Source organism: Theropithecus gelada, chromosome 12 (genome assembly GCF_003255815.1).
Source record: "Theropithecus gelada isolate Dixy chromosome 12, Tgel_1.0, whole genome shotgun sequence".
Classification (NCBI taxonomy): domain Eukaryota; kingdom Metazoa; phylum Chordata; class Mammalia; order Primates; family Cercopithecidae; genus Theropithecus; species Theropithecus gelada.
In genome coordinates this window covers 22,144,804-22,167,562 of record NC_037680.1, presented here as the reverse complement: position 1 = coordinate 22,167,562, position 22,759 = coordinate 22,144,804, and the positions used below count along the sequence as shown (strand labels likewise).

Below are 22,759 nucleotides of genomic sequence, written 5' to 3'. Positions count from 1 at the left end.
ATACCTAGGAATACAACTTACAAGGGATGTGAAGGACCACTTCAAGGAGAAATACAAACCACTGCTCAAGGATATCAGAGAGGACACAAACAAATGGAAAAACATTCCATGCTCATAGATAGGAAGAATCAATATCTTGAAAATGGCCATATGGCTCAAAGTAATTTATAGATTCAATGCTATTTCCATCAAGCTACCACTGAATTTCTTCACAGAATTAGAAAAAACTACTTTAAATTTCATATGGAACCAAAAAAAGAGCCCGTATAGCCAAGACAATCCTAAGCAAAAAGAACAAAGCTGGAGGCATCACACTACCTGACTTCAAAGTATACTACAAGGCTACAGTAAACGAAACAGCATGGTGCTGAACAAAAACGATAGATAGACCAATGGAACAAAACAGAGGGCTCAGAAATACCACCACACATCTACAACCATCTGGTCTTTGATAAACCTGCCAAAAACAAGCAATGGGGAAAGGATTCCCAATTTAATAAATAGTGTTTGGAAAACTGGCTAGCCATATGCAGAAAAGTGAAACTGGACCCCTTCCTTACACCTTATACAAAAATTAACTCAAGATAGATTAAAGACTTAATTGTAAGACCTAAAACCCCAGGGGGGGGGAAAAAAAAAAAACAACTCTAGAAGAATACCTAGGCAATACCATTCAGGACATAGGCATGGACAAAGAATCCAAGACTAAAACACCAAAAGCAATTGCAACAAAAGTCAAAATTGGCAAATGGAACCTAGTTAAACTAAAGAACTTCTGCACAGCAAAAGAAATTATCATCGGAGTGAACAGGTAACCTACAGAATGGGAGAAAATTTTTGCAATCTATCCATCTGACAAAGGGCAAATATACAGAATCTACAAGGGACTTAAACAAATTTACTGAAGTTGCTTATGAGCTTAAGGAGATTTTGGGCTGAGACGACAGGGTTTTCTAAATATACAATAATGTCATCTGCAAACAGGGACAATTTGACTTCTTCTTTTCCTAATTGAATACACTTTATTTCTTTCTCCTGCCTGATTGCCTTGGCCAGAACTTCCAATACTATGTTGAATACGAGTGGTGAGAGAGGGCATCCCTGTCTTGTGCCAGTTTTCAAAGGGAATGCTTCCAGTTATGGCCCATTCAGTATGATATTGACTGTGGGTTTGTCATAAATAGCTCTTATTATTTTGAGATGCATCCCATCAATACCTAATTTATTCAGAGTTTTTATCATGAAGGCTATTGAATTTTGTCAAAGGCCTTTTCTGCATCTATTGAGATAATCATGTGGTTTTTGTCGTTGGTTCTGCTTATATGATGGATTACGTTTATTGATTTGTGTATGTTGAACCAGCCTTGCATCCCAGGGATGAAGCCCACTTGATCATGATGGATAAATTTTTTGATGTGCTGCTGGATTTGGTTTGCCAGTGTTTTATTGATGATTTTTGCATTGATGTTCATCAGGGATATTGGTCTAAAACTCTTTATTTGTTGTGTCTCTGCCAGGCTTTGGTATCAGGATGATGCTGGCCTCAAAAAATGAGTTAGGGAGGATTCCCTCTTTTTCTATCAATTGGAATAGTTTCAGAAGGAATGGTACCAACTCCTCCTTGTACGTCTGGTAGAATTCAGCTGTGAATCCGTCTGGTCCTGGACTTTTTTTGGTTGGTGGGCTATTAATTATTACCTCAATTTCAGAGCCTGTTATTGGTCTATTCAGGAATTCAACTTCTTCCTGGTTTAGTCTTGGGAGGGTGTATGTGTCCAGGAATTTATCCATTTCTTCTAGATTTTCTAGTTTATTTGCATATAGGTGTTTATAGTATTCTCTGATGGCAGCCAACAGACACATGAAAAAATGCTTATCATCACTGGCCATCAGAGAAATGCAAATCAAAACCACAATGAGATACCATCTCACACCAGTTAGAATGGTGATCATAGGAAACAACAGGTGCTGGAGAGGATGTGGAGAAATAGGAACACTTTTACACTGTTGGTGGGAGTCTAAACTAGTTCAACCATTGTGGAAGACAGTGTGGTGATTCCTCAAGGATCTAGAACTAGAAATACCATTTGACCCAGCCATCCCATTACTGGGTATATACCCAAAGGATTATAAATCATGCTGCTATAAAGACACATGTACACGTATGTTTATTGTGGCACTATTCACAATAGCAAAGACTTGGAACCAACCCAAATGTGCATCAACGATAGACTGGATTAAGAAAATGTGGCACAGATACACCATGGAATACTATGCAGCCACAAAAAATGATGAGTTCATGTCCTTTGTAGGGACATGGATGAAGCTGGAAACCATCATTCTCAGCAAACTATCGCAAGGACAGAAAACCAAACACTGCATGTTCTCACTCATAGGTGGGAATTGAACAATGAGAACACTTGGACACAGGAAGGGGAACATCATACACCGGGGCCTGTTGTGGGGTGAGGGAGCGGGGAGGGATAGCATTAGGAGATATACTTAATGTAAATGACAAGTTAATGGGTGCAGCACACCAACATGGCCCATGTATACCTATGTAACAAACCTGCACATTGTGCACATGTACCTTAGAACTTAAAGTATAATAATAAAAATAAATAAATAAATAAAATAAAACAAAAAGAAAAAAAATTACAGGAGAAAAACAACCCCATCAAAAAGCAGGCAAAGGATATGAACAGAGATTTCTCAAAAGAAGACATTTATGTGGCCAACACGCATATGAAAAGAAGCTCATCATCACTGGTCATTAGAGAAATGCAAATCAAAACCAAAACAAGATATCATCTTATGCCAGTTAGAATAGCAATCATTAAAAAGTCAGGAAACAACAGTTGCTGGAGAAGCTGTGGAGAAATAGGAACACTTTTACACTGTTGGTGGGAGTGTAAATTAGTTCAACCATTGTGGAAGACAGTGTGGTGATTCCTCAAGGATCTAGAACCAGAAATACCATTTGACCCAGCAACCCTATTATTGGGTATGTACCCTAAGGATTATAAATCATTCTATTATAAAGACTCATGCACACGTATGTTTATTGCGGCACTATTCACAATAGCAAAGACTTGGAACCAACCCAAATGCCCATCAATGATAGACTGGATAAAGAAAATGTGTCACATAGATTCCATGGAATACTATGCAGCCATAAAAAAGAATGAGTTCATGTCCTTTGCAGGGACATGGATGAAGCTGGAAACCATCATTCTCAGCAAATTAACACAGGAACGGAAAAACAAACACCGCATGTTCTCACTCATAAGTAAGAGTTGAACAATGAGAACATATGAACACAGGGAGGGGAACATCACACACCAGGTCCTGTCAGGGAGTGGGGGGCAAGAGGAGGGTTAGCATTAGGAGAAACACCTAATGTAATGACGAGTTGATGGGTGCAGCAATCCACCATGGCACATGTATACCTATGTAACAAACCTGTATGTTCTACACATGTATCCAAGAACTTGAAGTATAATAATAACAATTTTATATATATATATGAATCCACTCACGCGTGAGTTTTAAGGTTTTGAGAACTCTTCCATCTATGAGGATTAGTTGCAGTGGGAAGATTTGCTAAAGCAGTATGTAACCACTCAAGGGAGATAACACGAGTAAGGTAGTTCAATACATGGTGCATGGTAAGTACTTGACAAATACCAGTAGTTACTGGTATTGGTAGGTGTTGATGTTGGAGCTCCACATATTATTATTTACATCTACTATCCAAAATGTTTATCTAAGTTTGTTTATCTCATTCAGATTTGTGTAATCGGGGGCAACAATTATGTCACTCTTTCTTGTTGGCTATGTATACATATCTACACTATTTTGTCAACTTATAAATAATGATTGTGGCATCAACATTTGAAAACTAGGTAAGTCCAACAGGGCTGAGTGTCACTTTAGGTTTTTCAAAGTGGGTGAGAAAGGTCCATAGATTTGGGACAAAATGGAGTACGTATTTCTTACACCTCTAATCCTCAAAAAGATCTTGGGGTTATTTATTTACTATGGAAACATAGTAATATAATACCTAAGCCTTTATATTAGGGGAAGTTCCCATTTAAAAAGTAAGAGATTACGATAACATTAAAGAAAGAAACATTCTTAAAAAGGGTGAATTAAGGCTCATGAGTGGGTGAGGAAATCAATATAATGAGTTTCCACCATTTCTTACAATGAGATAAAATAGAACAGTACATATTAGAGCACAGGCAAATAAGTGTAAACATTTTTATTTTTGTTATTTAGACTATTTTATCAAATAGAAGATGGTACCTATTTATTTGAGATGCATGCTAATTTCATAGATGGTAATGAGAAAGATGGCCAACAGTGACTGTAAGAAACTTGACTGAAAATTGAAAGATGGGTCCTCTTGCAAAGATGTTAAAATATGACAAAAGTATCTTAGAATCAATAATATATGGCGTATATTCACATAAATACTTGTTTCTGGTATTATAGATCAGCAGGAGCAATGTGGATTGTGCCCAAAATATATTTGAAAGCCACTACCCCAGGAAATGTATTTCCTTTTCCCTAGATTGGAATTGGATGTGACATTTTAAAATCGTATGTGTGTGTGTATGTGTGTGTATATATATATATATCAGACTACAATGCTTCAAAGAAACTCCTTGGTAAATTGAAACTAAAGTAATATTTCCAAAATTGACACAATAATTGCACATACATTATGAAGTTGTCAGTTCAATCACAAATTAAACCAACATAAAACATGTCAATGACCATGAAATGTGACAGCTTATTGAGACTGTATAGATAATACTTGAACCAACACAGTGTCGGTTCCCCAAACACCAAGCACCTAGGCAGCCCTGTGGACTCCTCAGTGCCACAGACCTTAAAAAATTACATCAGATTTTCTGTAAGGTATATCTTATTTATTGTTAGTTACATGTGGTCAATGGTGACATATTTTCAATAATTAAAAATTGAATAATACTGAAATAACCACAGCAGTTTTCAGTATAATTTGCTTAAGTTGTTCTAGAAAACACCGCTAATTTGTTGTTTCTGCAGAGTCAAGTATAGAAGTGAGTAGATTGGTAAATTTATAAACATCATGGAAAGAATTATAGAGAGGAACTGGAGCCACTCGAATGCCATTTGGATTCCGCTTGTCACACTGTGGGGGAAAAATAAAGCCACAATAATGTTAGTGTTATTCACACATTGAAAATGTACATTCAAGATAAACTTATGTAAAGCACCTTCATAATGATTTCCCTAAAAATTAATATATAAGCAAAATTTTTTACTTTAAGTAAAACATGGTATCTTTATGTTTTATGAAACTTTTCTCTTGATAATAATTTAAGAAATAAGAATGGATTGGTGCATGAATAGCCAAGATAAATTCCTGAAATCTATTCAGCAGCTATCTTCCTTAAGCATTTAATAGATCATACATACAGTTTTTCATTTTTTTTTTTTTCCTGTGGGGACCCCATGGAAGGACTGGAACTCGGGTGAATTTAAGTGAATGAAAACTTCATTGGGGTCTGGAGAGTTTTAGTAAATTATCCTTCAAGTTATTTTCTAATCTGTGATCTCACAAATAAGAAGTGAGCTACATTGTAGGTCCTGAAGTAGCACCAGATAATTGGACATGCCTGGAGATTGCTACGGTTAACTTTAGAAAACACCTGCTACAGGCTAGACAGTATAGTATATAGTTTATGCGTGCTGTCCCATTTCAATCCAATCACAACTCTTGGAGGTAATTATTTTTATACCCCAAATACAGATGAAAAAATCAAGCCAATAGATCCTAATGAACTTTCCTAAGAGGACAGAGCTTGACAAGGGCAGAGTCTGATCTAGAATCTTGATCTTCTGACTTGTGCCTTCAGCATCTGGGGGTAACCTCTCCTACAGGTTTGGAGGTAAGCATGAGCCAAGCAGTGCCTTAATTACATAATCATTGGAAGTAGATACGTTATCTTTTTTATCCTGAAATGACTCAGTTCACATTTATTAGTTCTCTTCAAGAGACCTTCAGGAAGGTCATATAGGCTGAAGGGTTAAAAAAAATTATTCCTTGCAATGTCACCACTCCTGGGAAGTGCATATATATCTTTTTTGACTGAAGTGACAAAGTTGAAAGTAACTTAATTTGATCAAGCAACTAAATAAGACTTTCTTTTTTTACCCTTCAATAAATTGGTATGATCTTTAATTCCATTCTTTCAATAAATGAATTATAGTACAAACAAGAGAAAACAATGTCCTGACTGAGTATGATGAAATAATAATTTTTTTCTGCCCAAACTGTTATGAAAAGAATGAGTAAGTTACAAAAAACTATTCCTATAACCCAAGTTTGTGGTATCTTCTTTTTTATCAGAAATGACAGATCTCTATGCCTTTCAGTTAGCACAGTGCTGAGGGCTTAGTTGGCACTTAATTTATCCTTAATTGACTGACTGATGTGAAATAACATGCAACAATGAATACACCAAACAATCCAAATTTTATCGCTAACATGCAGCCCACAGACAAAATCTGCTAGCAAAGCAAGACATACTTACAACCACTCCTCTTTTTTCTAGTTCTTGGAAAACATCTTTGTTTGGAACAGAAAATGTTATTGTTAGCTGGCACCCCCGCTCCTCTATATGAGATGGAGTAATTATGTTCACAATTGGTTTCTCGGTTGCTGCTTTATCTTTGCCATAGTTATGCTTGATCAGGTATTCCAGATAGCCAGTTAGCAAAATAGATTTTTTCCGCAATGCCTTCATTGTCGCTTGCTTAAAGATCTGCGGAATGAGAAACAATCAGATTAAAGTGTCTTATTGATTTACAAAGAAGCAAAAATTAAGAGTAAATCATGCATAAAAAGGAAATACCCATGTTTGACCTTTCCAATAAATATCTACTTTTAATCTCCTTTTACATAATCTTTTTTTTTTTTTTTTTTTTGTAAAATCATGCCCTCCTTTAAATGCTTTGCTATTAAACACTGGAGGTAAAATTTCCATGACAGAAAAATTGCACAAATGTCACTTAAATAAAACTTGCAAAGGAAGAAAACGTAAGTTAATACTTGTACCTGTGGCAGGCCAGGTCTCACTAACGCAGGCCTCCATGACAACTGTGTCAGTACTGACCGAATGGTTAAGTTAAATATTAAAAACGAAAAACGCCCATGCCCTTATACAAGGCTGGGATGTAACAAAAGCCCACCAAGGGTTTTGCCTAGGCCTTCCCTGGGCCTGAAAGCATGACAAAATAACGAAGGAATTCTTAATAGGATTCATTTAGGATTAAACAAGCTTTTACTGTGGGTGTGAAGAAACTCCCCAGGCCTCCGCAAACACGTTTATTGAAGGTCTAAAGGAACTCCTCAAACCTCAGTGAGGTAGCAGGAGACAAGATAAAGGTAATCACTCCAGCACCTGGACCCATTTAGATTAAGTAAATTTACTGAGGTTGCAGAGGAAGGTCTTCAGGGCTCAGACCTTAGTTATAGATTAAAAGAAGTTCATCACTTATGTCTTTAGATGAATGCACACTTACACAGACATATAACTTAGAAGGTATATAAGCTCTGGAAAACTTCGTAATTTGGAGTTGGTCTGGTGATAATTTCCAGGCCTTCTCCCTGTAACCAGTTACAGAAATAAAAACTCTCTTTCTCCCCTGTTCATCTGCATCTTGTTATTGGGCCACGAGAAATAATAGCCCAACCCTCAGTTTGGTCTGGGAACATACCTTCAAATTATTTTAAATTAACTTAGTATAATCAAGTCAAACATACCTTAAAAATGGATTTAAATATCATACAATGTAAGCTTTTCCCCAAAACCACTTTTTGAAATCATAATCAAGAAGACTTTTCCAACTTTTATGTAAAGTTTGTTTATCCCCAAAAAAGTGCAATATGATCTAAACATGTGCCAATGTGGAAATCAGTGTTACTGGTAACATTTATAACTGCTTTACTGACTCCTAAATTTCTTCCAGTTTAACAATAAGAAAACAAGCAGTTAAATAATAATGCTAAGTTTTCTCAGAGAGGAAAGCAAATAATATTAGATAATGCATTTATTTTTACTGAAGCATTTGGGCTTGCTTTCTCTCATTTTCCCCCCTCTAAACTCTAGCACTGGTGTGAAAATACTGCCATTTGCTGCCTGAGATGTCTTATATTAAGATGAGTGACAAGGTCACACAATAACTGGTGTTGGAATATTAGGGGTCAGAACAGATGTGCTTTTCTGGCTTATCTCTTAAGGTCAAGTAGAGTGTAAAAATATATCCTACGTATAAGAACTGAATGAACTGCAAACAGAGCGTGATGCACTGGCCTGCCACTTAATGTTCCTTTTTAGTGTCATGAGCAAAGATATCGAGAGCAAAGATAGGGTCATTTGGTGATATTGAGACTTTATCAAGTCTGTGAAAACAGTTATTCCTGTATGTACACGTGGCATGTGCAGGCAGGCACTCGAATAAAACTCAAACCATTCAGCCATAGATTTCCTGGAACTATACTGTATGGAGGCTATGGATTGGCTGAAGGAGAGGATGGGAACTGTACTGAAGGTAAATGATATCTAAGCAAGAGAGGAAAAACAGGACAGAATGGTGCCTGTCTCTCTCCTCCACCACACCTCCCAGACAATGTCTGACGCCTGCAGAGACAGCTCAAGCAGAGGCTGATATCTTGGTTTCATAAGCCCCCGAGATCTGGAGTACAAATAATAGTGCTCCAAGACTCAGCTGACCCAGGTTACACAGAATTTGGTAGGAGGCATCTCTTCATTTTCTTGGGCAAAGCAAAATGTAGGTAGACTTGGCATAATGAGGACTCAAGGGAACACTGCCAAATTTTGGGTCAAAGGCCAAGAATCAAAATTCTCCCAGAGGAGCAGGGACAGGCAAGGCCTAGGCCACAGCTGGTTTGGCTGTGAAGTTTGGAATAAAAAACTACGTGAGGAATCTTTCCAAGATTCTGTCTGGAGCTTAATAATATTCTAAGAAATTCTAAATAATAAATAAATCTAGGAAATTTTGTGGTTATGCTATGGGTGCCCTAATATGTACATGGGGGCAATCAATATGTGAAGTATCACATTTAGTGATAGTTCATTTGTATGTATAGGTTAGTAAAACTTTGAGAAATACTACTTGAATTTAGTTTTTAAAGGGGCTCAGGGAATGTTGCTCTTGCAGCTTTCTCTTGATAACTAGAAACCAAATTTTTTGGTATGACAAATAGCTTCCATCTTAATATACAGTGGAATGTTGTCACTTTTTAATAATAAAATAAGTTTTAAATATAAAACTTACTTTCGCCATCACAACCACAATAAGGGCAATTGCATTCCGAGGCACTTTTAAATTCATCTCACACAGGGTAAAAGTCTATTCTGAGCCTCACATAAAAATATTGAGAGAGAATAATAGGGAAGTAGCATAAATATTCTATTTTCTTTTTTGCTTCTCATAAATTTTATGCTTTCAAAATTGAGAAAGAATAATTTTTTTAATTAAAAATTGAAAAGTGTGGTTGGAAAAATATTTACCTTAAAAGATAATACTTAGCAGAGTTTCAACTACTTGTTTTTTTTTTCTTACTGACAAAATGAACATGAAGCTAGAAAAGCTAGGTAAGTATAAACAGGAAAAATAAATTTGGTGTGATGTTTTGCATTGTCATATTTTTCTCTTAGATTCTTAAAACTGGCTCCCTAGGAACTTTGAAAGGAAACATATAGTACATTTCTTTGTTGAGTCTTCTGACTCGCCATGTATTTTAACTGAATGCTCTAATTTCATATTTTGAAGCTATTTATTTCATTATGAATTCAGAATACTGAAAGGGCCTAAATATTGTCTACCTATTGCTACATATAAATATGAACCTTCAAATATATGTATTATTTAAATTTAAGTATTTTGAAAATTGAGGAGATTTCCTAAATAATCTTTTTTTTTTTTGAGATGGAGTCTCGCTCTGTTGCCCAGGCTGGAGTGCAGTGGCCGGATCTCAGCTCACTGCAAGCTCTGCCTCCCGGGTTCACGCCATTCTCCTGCCTCAGCCTCCCCAGTAGCTGGGACTACAGGCGCCCGCCACCTCACCCGGCTAGTTTTTTGTATTTTTTAGTAGAGACGGGGTTTCACCGTGTTAGCCAGGATGGTCTCAATCTCCTGACCTCGTGATCCACCCGTCTCGGCCTCCCAAAGTGCTGGGATTACAGGCTTGAGCCACCGCGCATGGCCTCCCTAAATAATCTTGTCCAAACATCTTACTTTAAACAATAAGGCAAATACATCCAAAGGGAGTTGTTGTCTGCGTGAGGTCACACTTTGCGTCCATTCAGGGAGAGAGTACTTGCCTCCAGCTTCCTGGCCTCAGGTTTCATCCCTTGATCCACAATATTTTAAGAATTATTTTATAAATGATTCGGATCCAAAAATATAAACAAAAGGACAGTTTGAAACTGATTACAACGTGCTGTTTTTAATATCAATCAACCATATACACACGTATTTTTTTAAAAAGCCATATTAATATCTTTTTAAAAAGTCATTGCATTAAAAATCTAAGGTCTTATTTATACATAATTGATTCTTAGGTATAGAATCTCTCCTCCAGTTCGTATTTGACTGTGTTGAATATTTCTTAAAAGTAAAGTAGAGACAACAAAGAAGCAGTTTGATTCGTGCATTTACTTGTTTCATTTATTGAAACTTCAACCACCTATGGAATAAACTGGTTTAAAAAGATAAGGTGGCTGAGTGCAGCGGTTCATGTCTGTCATCCCAACTGCTTAGTAGTGTAAAAAGTAAAGTAGAGGTTCCTCTTCGAAGACTTTCCTTCCCATCTAATTAGGAATAAAGAGTAACTTCTCTTAGAAGCAAAATTTATTCAAAGACCTGTGCTAACATTCTTAAATACCTGCTCGCCGTAATAAATAAATCAATATACTTTAGTTCTCAGCTCCCACAATTTAGCCTAAATATTTGCCCTGGCATGCTCATACCAGTCCAAGCAAGCATTAGGTCACAGCCTGTTCCTCTTCCTTATTTAAAAGTGTTTGTACCTTTCTTAGCATTCCACAAGTTACATCCTCCTTCATTTGTTCCCCTCTACCTTTACCTCTTTTAAAAAGTTCTAAGTTACTAGCCAATCAGGACAAATACAGAATGTAAGGTCCTGTTCCAGCCAGTGGCAACCAGACACAGCAGTAGGGTGGACACGTGAGGTTATAAAGGACCCTGTCTCCTTTGTTTGGTGTACTATTGTGGCAAAACTGCTGACGAGTGTACCCTTTCTGCAGGAAGTAAAAATGGCCTTACTAAATAAATTAAATTTACGTTCAAGTGCTATTTCTTTATGGCACCAAAAAACAAACATTTCAAACAGGAGACTGAGGCAGGAGAATCGCTTGAGGCCGGGAGTTCCAGATTAACATGGACATAGGAGATTCCAGATTAACATGAACAACATAGCCAGACTTCATCTCTAAAAAAATTTAAAAACAAGCTGAGTACAGTGGCATGCCCTGTAGTCCTAGCTACTTAGGAGGCCGAGGTGGAGGATCACTTGAGGCCAGTAGCTCGAGATCAGCCTAGGCAACATGGCGAAATCCTGTCTCTACAAAAAATACAAAAATTAGCCGGGCATGGTGGTGCACTCATTGTACTCCCAGCTGCTGTGGAGGCTGAGGTTGGAAGATCCACTGAGTCCAGGAGGCGGAGGTTGCAGTGAGCTGAGATCCCATCACTGCACTCTAGGGGTGACAGAGGGGGACCTTGTCTCAAAAATAAAGAAATAAAATAAATAAATAATAATCAGCCAAGTATAGTGGCGCAGACCTGTAGTCCCAGTACTCGGGAGGCAGAGGCAGGAGGATCACTTGAACCGTAGGAGTTTGAGGCCATGGTAAGCTATGATCATACCATTGCACTTCAGTCTGAATGACAGAGCTAGACCTCATCTCTACATATAAATAATAAAACTTAAAGAAAGGTAAGTATTAATAGAAACATAGTTAATTCACTGATGCTTACTCACATGAGAAGCCCATAAATGTCTAGAAAAATAGGACATTTTAACAGTTAGATACAGAAAGGGAAACAATTCAATGCATTAGTTTGTAATTCAAAAATTTTGCAATTTACAGTAAGAAATAATTTTGAAAAACACTTTTACTAACATAAGACTTGATTAACTCAAGATAATTTTGGTTAGAACATAGTCTCAGCAGTGAAATGAGCAGAAAGAGGCTCAACGGAAATATGTAAGTGATTAGAAGATCCAGAAAAGTGCATATCATTCTTCTTGTGGCTTTAGGATTTTAAGTTTAGATATTGACTGGGTAAACATAGTGAGACTTTGTCTCTACAAAACTACAAAAATTAGCCCGGTGTAGTGGTGCACACCTGTAGTCCCAGCTACTCAGGAGACTGAGGTTTAAGTTTAGATATTAGAAAGAAAAAATAAATCAGTTGTCAGATTATAACTGAAAATAAAAACTTTATCTAGATGACTCTAATACAGTGTAGTAGGAAAACAGTGGCAGGAAAAATAGGAATGTGCTTCCTTTCCCACAGCAGAAGGGTGAATACTACTAGAAAAAACAGTCCACTGCAGAAGGTGTGCCAAAGTGAGGGCATCCAAAAGGAAATTTCCAGGTGTGTCTGAGAAGTTATTTGCAAAGATATGGTCCATCAGAGGAAATTACTTTAGGTACAAGCTCTTCCTAAGGTATGTCCTTGTGCTTCTGATATTGTCACACATCTTCCCCCTGATATAAACTTGCAAGGAATGCAGAAACTTTGTTTTGTTTTAAAATGTTTAAATAAAATATTTGTCTAAATGGATATTATAAAAACAACTCAAATATCATTATCTGATTTACTAAGCAGATTTTTACTCAAAAAAACTTTCCAAAATATGTATCACCAGCTGAAAAATCTCGTTATTATGTCTGTTTTCCAAGTTAAAGAAAAATTCTGCCATGAAGTGAAAACAACACAAGCTCCATCTAGTGGTTAAACTGAGGAGGTGCGCTTTAAATTGAGATGGAATGAAATGAGGTGATGATCACTATCCAGTGGTGAAATTTAATAAAAACAGAGGAACTTGATGCTGCCATCCAGTGGCCAGAATGAGAAACTGCTATAAGTATTCACAGAATTATGCAATTTTAGATTAGAAGGAATTTTGAATCTTCATCCTGTCCAACTCATTTGATGCTGAAATCCTCTATAAGTTTTTGCTAAAAAATCAAAAACTACATGATTTTTGAAGGAGACAGGAAAAAATTTCAAATCCTTGTTTGAATAGTTCTATGTAAAACCACTGTTAGAAATATATATACGCATTTAACTAAAATATATTTTAAATATATGTGTACAAAATATATATTTACTTTATATATTTACATTATTATGAATTCTATACTATATAACCCATATATTTTTTCTTGACTGCATTTAGTCTACTACTAAATAATAGTATCTAAGGAATCACAATTTCATTTTCTTGTTGTGTATATTTATCATTTCAGGGTGAGACTAAATTTACCTAAATAAAAATATAAATTAATTTAAAGGAAAATATTGAGTCAGTGATAGTTGAGACTATAAATGGATATAATGGCGTAGAAGTCCCAATTAAAAAAAAAAATCATTAAACCACCATACTTCATGAGACAACCTTTTTTAATCTTCGGTTTACTCTGATTATTCTTTTTTTTTTTCCTTCAAGTAAGTCTTTCCTAGCTTTGTCACATGGTACTTGGTCAGTTCATTAACCTATAATGAACTAGAAAAGTATAATCCCCAGTAATCACATCAGGCACACTCTCAATAAATTTATGTTGAACAAGTGAATTTATGAAGAACTAAATATCGCATGCTTATTTAGTATACAGAGAGACCAAGAGAAAGTTAAGAAAGTTTTTCATGTTTAAAAAGATACTAAGTGGAGTAAAAAATGTATCTCCCCAAAAGAATTCTATTTAATATTTAGTATGTGCCAACAATGTGCCAAGCATTGTGCTGGGGGCTGGTGACATGAATGAAGGGAGACTGTCACCACTCCCGGCTAATTTCTGTAGCTTTTATAGAGACGAGATCTCACTGTGTTACCCAGGCTGGTCTCAAACTCCTGTGGTCAATTGATCCATCTGCCTTGCCTCCCAAAGTGCTGGGATTACAGGCGTGAGTCTTCGTGCCAGGCCCTGCTTTTTTAAAACACAGTTTTATGAAAACATAGCCACAATCTTTCATTTATGTATCACCTACGGCTGCTTTACCACTGCAATGATGGAACTGAGTATTTGCCACATCATCACTGTCCTAAAGGGGAAGGATGCCTTCTGTCCCTTGTTCATGCACAGTGTACATGTATCATCTTGCTGTGTAGCAGAGAAAGTACTACAAATTGTCACAATCAGATCAAGAAAAAAGGCAAAGATGTGGGAAGGTGGAAACATACATCACTTACCTCTAAACTAGCATGTAAGGAACAGACCAACAAAATGGGAGGATTTGAAATTCGGAATCCACAGACCCCAGGGATTAACTGCAGTTCTGAGAAATTAATATCATGTCATTATCATAGAAGGTAACTCGAAAAGTGTCCATAAAGATACTAAAGTACTGGAGAGTAAAAGAGCAAAATGTAAACTTTTACTCCTGGGTAGAATTCCTGAGATATTTAAGATCAACTCCGTGGAACTGAAATATCGACGTTATTTCCCCTTTACCAGCAGTTCCCGCCTCCCTTGTCCCCACCTTCTTAGCAGAACACCAGAAATCTTAGACCCAAGGTAAAAATGACCTCTTCTGGAAGTTTTTCTGGACCCCATTCTCTGCCTTCCTATTCCCAAGCCAGGATTCCTTGTTCTGCTCAACTGTTGCTATTCTATTATGAAACCATGTCAATGAGAGAGAGCATCAGCTTTTAGTGGCATGTAATTGTACTGTCGCCCAAAGGCAGAAATATGAATGCAATGACCTATGAAGGTGACTTTTAGCTCTAGGATTGTTAGGTCAAGTGGTTTATCTTACAAAACACACACAGAGACACACATGCACACACACTTACAACAGAGGGGGCTTAAAAAAAAAAGATCTAAGTATAATATATAAAAAAGGTAAATTAATAACAGATGCTCTACTAATTAGAATTAAGCAGACTGAACTGCAGCAAGTTAAATTCAATAGGGTTAAGATAGCTAGTCAGAGATAACACTATGACTGACTAAAAGAATGTTAAAATATGATGACTTTTTATATAGTCATCAAATCCAGGAGTAAGCAAACTATGGTGATATGGTTTGGCTCTGTGTTCCCAACCAAATCTCATCTTGAACTGTAATCCCCATATGTGGAGGGAGGGACCTGATGAGAGATGATTGGATCATGGGGGCGGTTTCCCCCATGCTGTTCTCATGATAGTGAAGGAGTTCTCACAAGATCTGATGGTTTTAAAAACAGCAGTTTTAATGCCCTCTCTCTCTCTCTCACCTGCCACCACCTCCGATGAGCCTTGCTTTACCTTCGCCTTCTGACGGGATTGTAAGTTTCCTGAAGCTTCCCTAGCCATGTGAAACTGTGAGTCAATTAAAATTCTTTCCTTTTCAAATTACCCAGTCTCAGGTGGTATCTTTATAGCAGTGTGAAAAGACTAATATATATGGCCATATGGCCTGTGAGCCCAATTTGACCCACTAGTATTGTTTTTGTTTTTGAGACAGAGTATCACTCTGTCACCCAGGCTGGAGTACAGTGGCTCAATCATGGCTCACTGCAGCCTTGACCTCCCTGGGCTCAGGTGATCTTCCCACCTCAGGCTCCCAAGTAGCTGGGACTACAGATGCATGCCACCACTCCTGGCTAATTTCTGTAGTTTTTATAGAGACGAGGTCTCACTATGTCACCCAAGCTGGTCTCAAACTCCTGTGGTCAATCGATCCATCTGCCTTGCCTCCCAAAGTGCTGGGATTACAGGCGTGAGTCTTCGTGCCAGGCCCTGCTTTTTTAGAATACAGTTTTATGAAAACATAGCCAAAATCTTTCATTTGTGTATCACCTACGGCTGCTTTACCACCACAATGACAGAACTGAGTATTCGCCACAGAGACTGTATAGCCCAGAAAGCTTAAAATATGTCCTATCTGGTCCTTCACAGAAAAAGTTTGCTACCCCTGATCAAATTCAATTCTTTTATTTCCAAATAAGAAAACCCATCTCAAAGAATTTAAATAACTGGTATAATAACAGATCTCATTATTTTAGCAGCCAAGGTAAAATACAGGTAACCTGACTTGATTGGAATATCCCATCTTGCAATTTGGTTGCTACAAATTTGAATACCAAGGGTCCCTGACTTAACGATGGTTTGACTTAAAATTGCTCAATTCTACAGTGATACAAAAGTGGTACACCTTCAGTAGAAGCCATACTTCGAGTACCCATACACCCATTCTGTTTTTCACTTTTAGTATTCAATAAATCATATAATATACTGAATGCTTTATTATAAAATAGGATTTGTGTTAGATGGTTTTGCCCAACTCTAGGCTATGTAAGTGTTTTGAATGTGTTTTAAGGTAGGCTAGGCTAAGCCATGATGTTCTATAGATTAGGTGTATTACATGCATTTTTTACTTAAGATATTTTCAGCTTATGATGGGCTTATCAGGAAATAACCCCACTGTAAGTCAAAGAGCACCTATATATACAAAATATTATCTCAGGCCAGCCTAGGCAACATAGCAAGACCTCATCTCCACTAAATCATCATCATCATCATCATCATCATCATCATCATCATCATCCGGTCACAGTGGTGCACACCTCTAGTCCCAGCTACTTAGGAGGCTAAGGTGAGAAGATTGCTTGAGCCAGGGATATCAAGGCTGAACTGAGCTTGACTGCAACATTGTACTCCCACCTAGTTGACAGAGCAAGACCCTGTTCCAAAAACAAAAAAATAAAATCAATAAAAAATGGAAACAAATTTAAAACGGTATCTCAGGGTTTAAAGCAATCTGAAGGATCAAGTTTATGTTGAACTCTCAAAGCACTTATGATCTTTCCACGTCCCATGTGATTGAGAAATAGGGGCACGCAGGAAAAAGAAGCTCTGCATGGTAGAATTTCACTTCTATCTGCTAGGGTTAACTGCTCACAGGAATTGCTGTACTCTTTGGTACATGGCAAAAGCCACAGAAGGAAAATATTTAGGAAAAAAGAGGAGGGAAAATGAGTATTGATTACGGTACTGCTATGTCCTACTTGGCTTATTGTTTTGAACTTGACTAACCCTAAAACCAAATCTTTAAATAGGTTTTATTATTCACATTAGATAAGTGGAAAGAAACAACAATGACACAAGACGATGTAACTTGTGCAGGGTCAAAAAACTCTTTTTTTTTTTTTTTTTTTTTTTGAGACGGAGTCTAGCTCTGTCGCCCAGGCTGGAGTGCAGTGGCCAGATCTCAGCTCACTGCAAGCTCCGCCTCCCGGGTTTACACCATTCTCCTGGCTCAGCCTCCCTAGTAGCTGGGACTACAGGCGCCCGCCACCTCGCCCGGCTAGTTTTTTGTACTTTTTTTTTTAGTAGAGACGGGGTTTCACCGTGTTAACCAGGATGGTCTCGATCTCCTGACCTTGTGATCCGCCCGTCTCGGCCTCCCAAAGTGCTGGGATTACAGGCTTGAGCCACCGCGCCCGGCCTCAAAAAACTCTTAAGCAGCAAAGTGTGATTAACACCCAAGTCTTTCTGGATCTGACTCCAAGCCCCAAATTTCCTCCTATCCTCCATGCCCCATGTTTCAGGCACTCTATATTGGCCAAGCCACATGACCCTTACCTTGGACTTCATTTTCTTTTACCTCCCTACTAAGGGATAGACTCAAAATCATGCTAAAACCTATAAACTCTTAGTCTTACACTCCGGAAATGTCATTTCTTATTTGAGAATTCTCAGTGACATTTTTTGAAGCACACTCTCCATGGGGCATATACATTACACATAACACAAAGACAAATGAACATTGAAATAAAGTTAAAATACAATGACTTATTAGGTAAAATTAATACACTTACTGTTATCCATCTTAAATCTGGTGCTGAGTTCATGGCCAAACCATCCCACTAATCTAAAATATAAATAAAAACATTAGTTTTTTGGGGGTTTTTTTTGCATGAAGTCTTGCTCTGTTGCCTAGGCTGGAGTGCAGTGGCATGATCTCAGCTCACTGCAACCTCTGCCTCCTGGGTTCAAGTGACTCTTGTGCCTTAGCCTCTCAAGTAGCTGAGACTACAGGCATGCACCACCATTCCCAGCTAGTTTTTGTCTTTTTAGTAGAGATAGGGTTTCACCATGTTGGCCAGGCTGGTCTTGAATTCCTGGGCTCCAGTGATTCATCAGCCTTGGCCTCCCAAAGTGCTGAGATTACAAGTATGAGCCACTGTGACTGGACATGATATTTTGATCTATAAAAATAGACACTACTAATTTAGAAATCTGGGGCCTACATTATAAAGCCATTTGTAATATAAGTAATCAAATACTTCAGTAGATAAAATGCTATATACTATCATATGGTAATTAATATTTATAATGTAAAGAATGATGATAAAAATCTATCCATCTCTATTATTATTTTATTTTTGTGTGAAATATCAACTTGAGAGTTACAGTTAATGACATTTTTATTTAAAATAAAATGAACAAAAATATTAAGCAGTTTTTTATTTTAAAATTAAGCTAAAAGCTCAAAAAGGCCAAACAATTAATACAATATTTTCACAATAGAATCTCTAAAGAGAAATGTACCCAAAAAACCCATATAATTGCTGAAAGTTTTAAAAATACTTTTAAAAGAAATAGGTTGCTTTCATATTGTTTTTGCTTTGTTTTGTTTTGTTTTTGTTTTTTAGACAGAGTTTCACTCTTGTTGCCCAGGCTGGAGTGCAATGGCGTGATCTTGGCTCACCGCAACCTCCGCCTTCCAGGTTCAAGTAATTATTCTGCCTCAGCCTCTCAAGTAGCTGGAATTGCAGGCACGTGCCACCACGCCCTGCTAACTTTTTTGTATTTTTAGTAGAGATGGAGTTTCACCATGTTGGTCAGACTGGTCTTGAACTCCCGACCTCAAGTGATTGGCCCGCCTGGGCCTCCCAAAGTGCTGGGATTACAGGCATGAGCCACCGCGCCCGGCCTCACACCTGTAGTCCCAGCACTTTGGGAGGCCAAGGTGGGTGGATCACGAGGTCTGGAGTTCGAGACCAGCCTGACCAACATGGTGAAACCCCGTCTCTACTAAAAATACAAAAGTTAGACAGGCATGGTGGTGCATACCTGTAGTCCCAGCTAAACAGGCAGCTGAGGCAGGAGAATTGGTTGCAGTGAGCCGAGAAGGTGCCACTGCACTCTGGCCTGGATGACAGAGTGAGACTCCGTTTCAAAAAAAAAAAGAATGCAAAATAAGCCAGACATAAAATACAAAATATATAGGAAAAATCAAATATGTGTATGTATATATTAGATGAAAAAGACTACAAAGCAATTTAGAGAACAATATTAAAAAATTAGAAATAGAAATATCATGTTGCTTCTAATCAATTATCCCTAAATAATATTTTAGTTTTAGTAATGTCAAAATAAAAATTCCAAGGCACTATTTTTTGGGACATGACAAAATGTTTTAAAATTTATGTAGAATATATGGGTGAACACAGTAAATTTTGAAATAGAAAATATAGCGAGGAATATGCTATATTATCTTGTAATAGTATCTTATATGTTTTATATAATATAGCATATTATAAAGTGCAGTACATGAGACTAATTCTAGTAAAAGAAACATCAGTGAGACAAATGAGATATGATAGTAAATACAGAAACAGTCCTCAGATCATGTCACAATTATCACCTCTTAATTATATGACATCTCCAAAATGCAAAAATGAAAAAATTGTATTTACATACTCATGATTTTCAAAACAGAAAGTTCTAAGTATAAAACAGAAGAAAATTCAAAGGAACATACCAACAGATTTATAAACATTTAAAATTCTGTATTAAAAAGACAGACAAAATTGCAAGGCAAACCAGATGGGGAAGAGGAGTGATATCTGTCCCATATGAAAGAGTTTTCACTAAGAGTTTTTACACAGAAAAAGGACAATGTACCAAGAGCAACCCAGCCACAGAGCACGGACAGGCAGTTTATAAAGGACAAATGTCTGTGCCCCATGAATTCAGGAAAAGGAAACAAAACAAACAAAAACACCTCAATCTCACTAATGTTTCACACTATAAAGATGAGACCATATTTTATATATCAAATCTGCAAAATGATTTAAAATTATGCTTATTTTCATTAAAGATTCAAAGAAAAGGAAATCAGCCACTTGTTGAATAATGATAATAAATAAGTAATAAAATCTTTCTAGAGGAGAATTTAAGAAGATATATGGGAAATATGCATTGTTTTCTGTCCCAGAAATTTTACTCCTTCCAATTTATCTAAATTGGATTACACTATTTGGATTACACTATTTGAAGTACACCAAGATTTGTGTACTAGTGATAAGGAACAGTGGGCAGAGAAAATCTAGGCAGAAAAGAGTGGGTCCCCAGGAATTCCCACCCTGAAGCTGAAAAACCTGAAACCATAGCCCAAAGGGAGAACTTCTATCCCTATTTTCCCGCTGAAATGTTGCCTTTTCCTAAACCACCCATGGCCCCACCCCGCCCCATCCTGTGCCTGTATAAACCCAAGACTCCGCCAGTAGACAGGATACAGCTAGGCAGAGAAGTGGCTTGACTTCAGGGGGACAGTTTGACAGCGTAACTTCGAGAAGAATCTGGCGTCACACTGGCCCTTTGCTCTAGCTGGTGGAAGGCAGCTGCCTCGTGTGAAAAGGCAGAGGCCCCACTGGGCTATTAACACTTACGCCGCCTGCGGCAGCAGAGCTAAAAGAGCACAGTAACATGGCCTCTGGGGCTTTGAGAGTCGCAGGCACCCCCGCTTGGACTCTGCTGTGGGGCCTGCATGGAGTTCACTCCTGCCGGTTCTAAAGCGTGGGACCAGTTCCTACACCGGCTCACCTGTGCGCTCCCTCCCACGAAGGGGGGAACGCTGCAGGTCCGAGTGCGTGGAGCTGGATCCTACCAGCACCGAAGTGGCCAGCCGATTCCAGCACTCATTCATTCCGGCTCCCGTACTCGTTCGCTCGTGCACTCTCTCCCGCGAGGAGTTGAGAGCAGCGAGCGGGCTGAGTAAACGAGGCATCCCTGTCACGAGTTCCGAGAACGGGTCAGGGAAATATCCTGCTTCATTAGGACAATTAACACAATACAATTTTCAGTGTCAAAACCACCTGAATATCTTGTAATGGAGAACTGATAGAAACAAATTACACCATTGCATGTGAAGGGATACTCTGCAGCCATTATAAAAATCCTATTTAAAAGAATATATATATATATATATATATACACACACACACACACACACAAAGATTAAAATGGAGATCACAATATTTTGAGTGTGATTCTAGTTTTAAAACAATAACATGTATGTATGTATATTTAACTATGGCCAAAATGTTAAATATTTTAATTTATGCTTTATTCCTATCTATATTTTCCAGATTTTTCTTAAAGAGCACATATTGTTGTTGCATCAATGAAAGGTTCTGATTATCATTTTAACTCCTCTTTATTAGTCCAAATTTATTTTAATTTCAAAAATATTTTATGTATTTTGCATATAGTTTTATAGAATTAATTAGCAGAGTCTGATTAATTATGCAAAATGATTATTTTTTAAAAATCTAGCACTTAAAAATATACAGTTCTCATTAACTTATTAAAATTCATAGTGTACCAGCCGAGTGTACCTTTGAAACCTTACTTCTAATATTTATTCTCTCATTTCAAGTAATTCATTATGAGAACCTAATGATCCTCTCTTTTTGTCCCCAATGGTTCTTCTGCCTATAATGATGACATTGGGTGGAATCTGCATAGGAGGAACTGAAAAAAAATCAGAAAAGAGTGGTAAAAGCTCAAGTGATGGAATATCTACTGAAGTTCCAGTTTAAAAAAAAAAATTATCTAAAATAAAGACAAGGTGCCCAATTTGAATTTCAAAAGCTACACCCTTTATACAATTAAGGGTATAGAATACAAGAGAGCAGGGCCATTTTTAGAGCAGCGGTTATATTATGTATCCTGCAGAAAAAGGAGGCACATCCATAGAAAGAATCAACAGGACCCCTAAGAGATGGAAGTAGTGAGCAAATGAAAAATCTGAAGGGCTACTGTACCCTTTCTCTCCTAGCCTCCTTCTTAGGTACCTTCCCTAAATTGCTAATCCAGGAAAATTCAACATATTCAGTGATGAACAATGAAAAAAGAACTGGGTATTAGCAGTAACACAAAGATTTTCCACGAAAAATGGGAGAAATCTACAAAAAGTGAAAAATATGCAGCAGGAAAAGACTGCCTAAAAGTGGATGAGAAATGTAATGAAAATGAGTACATAAAGAGAACAACAGAAGCATAATGAAATAATATTCCATGTGCTTGGAAAAAGCCAAGTAAAAATGTAGGAATAGGATTAACATATCTTAACAATAGGAGGGATGAAAATGAGCATGCAGAAATCAGGAAAGAATTAGAAAACAAAAATAAAACACATAAAAGAAAGAAAAA

At 37.3% G+C, this 22,759-nt stretch overlaps 1 protein-coding gene across 3 annotated transcripts in view; it reads right to left on the bottom strand.

Moving 5' to 3' along the window:
- Nucleotides 1–4,910: 4,910 nt before the first annotated feature.
- The window catches only part of KYNU (kynureninase), a 296,464-nt gene continuing 278,615 nt past the window's right edge, over nt 4,911–22,759 (bottom strand). For all 3 annotated transcript variants that reach the window (XM_025405226.1, XM_025405224.1, XM_025405225.1), the window contains 4 exons: nt 18,136–18,188; nt 14,525–14,610; nt 6,588–6,818; nt 4,911–5,182 (listed from right to left, as the gene is read on the bottom strand). In XM_025405226.1, the coding sequence (XP_025261011.1) occupies nt 5,057–5,182; nt 6,588–6,818; nt 14,525–14,610; nt 18,136–18,188 (496 nt within the window). In that variant the 3' untranslated portion in view covers nt 4,911–5,056. The remainder of the gene's footprint in view (nt 5,183–6,587; nt 6,819–14,524; nt 14,611–18,135; nt 18,189–22,759) is intronic.